This window comes from Silurus aristotelis, assembly GCF_946808225.1.
Source record: "Silurus aristotelis genome assembly, chromosome: 6".
Taxonomy (NCBI): domain Eukaryota; kingdom Metazoa; phylum Chordata; class Actinopteri; order Siluriformes; family Siluridae; genus Silurus; species Silurus aristotelis.
Genome location: NC_139579.1, coordinates 2,361,634 through 2,363,304, shown reverse-complemented (window position 1 = coordinate 2,363,304; position 1,671 = coordinate 2,361,634). Strand labels below are relative to the sequence as shown.

The following is a 1,671-nucleotide window of genomic DNA, read 5'->3' as shown; positions in this document are numbered from 1 at the left end:
CCCCAAACGCTGACTGCACGCCAGGTCTCCTCACCGCACCTCCACCAGTACCTGACTTTCCTCTCCACCTTGTGGCTGAATGAATGAAAGGTTCGTCACTCTAACACACTCATTAGAACAGCATGGGACATATTTGGCATCACTGGAAGTGAAACAGGTTGGACATGAAACCAAAAAAAAAAACAATAATCGCTAATGATTTCCGCGATGCGAGAGTTGTTAAACACGATCGCGTTGCTAACAGGTCAGGTGGCCTCATTGCACAGCGAGAGGGATGGATGTGTGCTGTTGTCACACCCTGAAAGAAAACAGCTCATGCCTCCAGATCACCGTGTCGCTATTACAGACGATAAGCGATAAGCGATCTATCTCGGCATTCCCATCGAGCTGATCAGGATCGCAATCATTCCTTTCCACACCTCGCCACGCCTTCACGCCTTTATCATCCGTCTCATAAAGCGGTATCTCTGGTGTGGGTGCTCTTTGGGAGCGTGTGTCTCGGTTCCTGTGAGTCACTCTCGCAAAAATCCAGCGTCAGAACAGGCACGGCAATGCCATAAAGATAAACCCAGGGACTCGAAGCAAAGGGCCTGGCGCATCCCATAACACACACGTGCGTGACGCGACACGATCTCGGGTCAGATTATGGGTTATGCCTGCTGGGTTAAAGGTTGAAATCACTGTAAACATGTCAGGAGTGGATCTGATTATAGTCCAGGGGTGGATGAAGGATGATACTCGAGGACGGTAGTTTATTTGCGGCTCGCTTATCAGGGACAATCTTACACTTATAAAGACTTTATCACCACGTTGCAGGTGTAAAGCTGCTTCGAGACAATGTTCATTGCAATACAAATAAACATGAAATGGATTGAATTGAAATATTTGATAATAAATCGCATTAAACACTGGATAAAAAAAAAAGACCAGAAAAGTCCTTTTCAGCGAAATTAACTACATGTTAATATTATTTTCAATTCAAATATTTAATAGAATACATATATATTCAATATGTTGAGTGTTTGGTATAAAACCTGGTGTAAATCTATATATTTCCTTCCCAGGGGTGCTGAAAACAGTTTCGGTTGTATTATCTTGGAGCAGAAATTGTATCGATATGCCAAAGAAGAAAAAGGAGAAGAAGAAGTAGTAAAAGAAACACACACACACACACACACACACACACACACACACACACACACACACACACACACACACACACACACACACACACACACACACACACACACACACACACACACACAGTTCCACTCACGGGCTGCTGTCCTTTTTCCTTGACATGCTGGAAGTCTGTAATTGCTCTCTCGAACCAGTTCCAGGATCTTCTCTCTGTACAGCTCTGCACACTTCAGCTTCTCCTCTCTCTAGTTAAAGTTCACTCACCTGTCTCAGCTCCGCCCTCCCCCCCCTCACCCCCCACCCCGGTGCAGGTGGAACGCCTCTCCATGTCGAGCACACGGGACGCCGGGACTGCGGGACTGGGAAGACCTGTTTCACGCCTCCATCGGTCGATTCTCTGTGCCTCTGCTGACTTACACCTTATAGCAGAGTCAACAAAAAGGTGTGTGTGTGTGTGTGTGTGTGTGTGTGTGTGTGTGTGTGTGTGTGTGTGTGTGTGTGTGTGTGTGTGTGTTGTGTTCCCAATGATCC

General features: G+C 46.4%; 1 protein-coding gene across 1 annotated transcript in view; it reads right to left on the bottom strand.

Annotated features, from left to right (window-relative positions):
- evplb (envoplakin b) overlaps positions 1 to 1,415 on the bottom strand; it is an 18,782-nt gene extending 17,367 nt beyond the window's left edge. Inside the window, exon 1 of the mRNA XM_083543507.1 lies at positions 1,277 to 1,415. Coding sequence (XP_083399633.1) covers positions 1,277 to 1,302 — 26 coding nt within the window. The 5' untranslated portion in view covers positions 1,303 to 1,415. The remainder of the gene's footprint in view (positions 1 to 1,276) is intronic.
- Between the last annotated feature and the right edge of the window lie 256 nt (positions 1,416 to 1,671).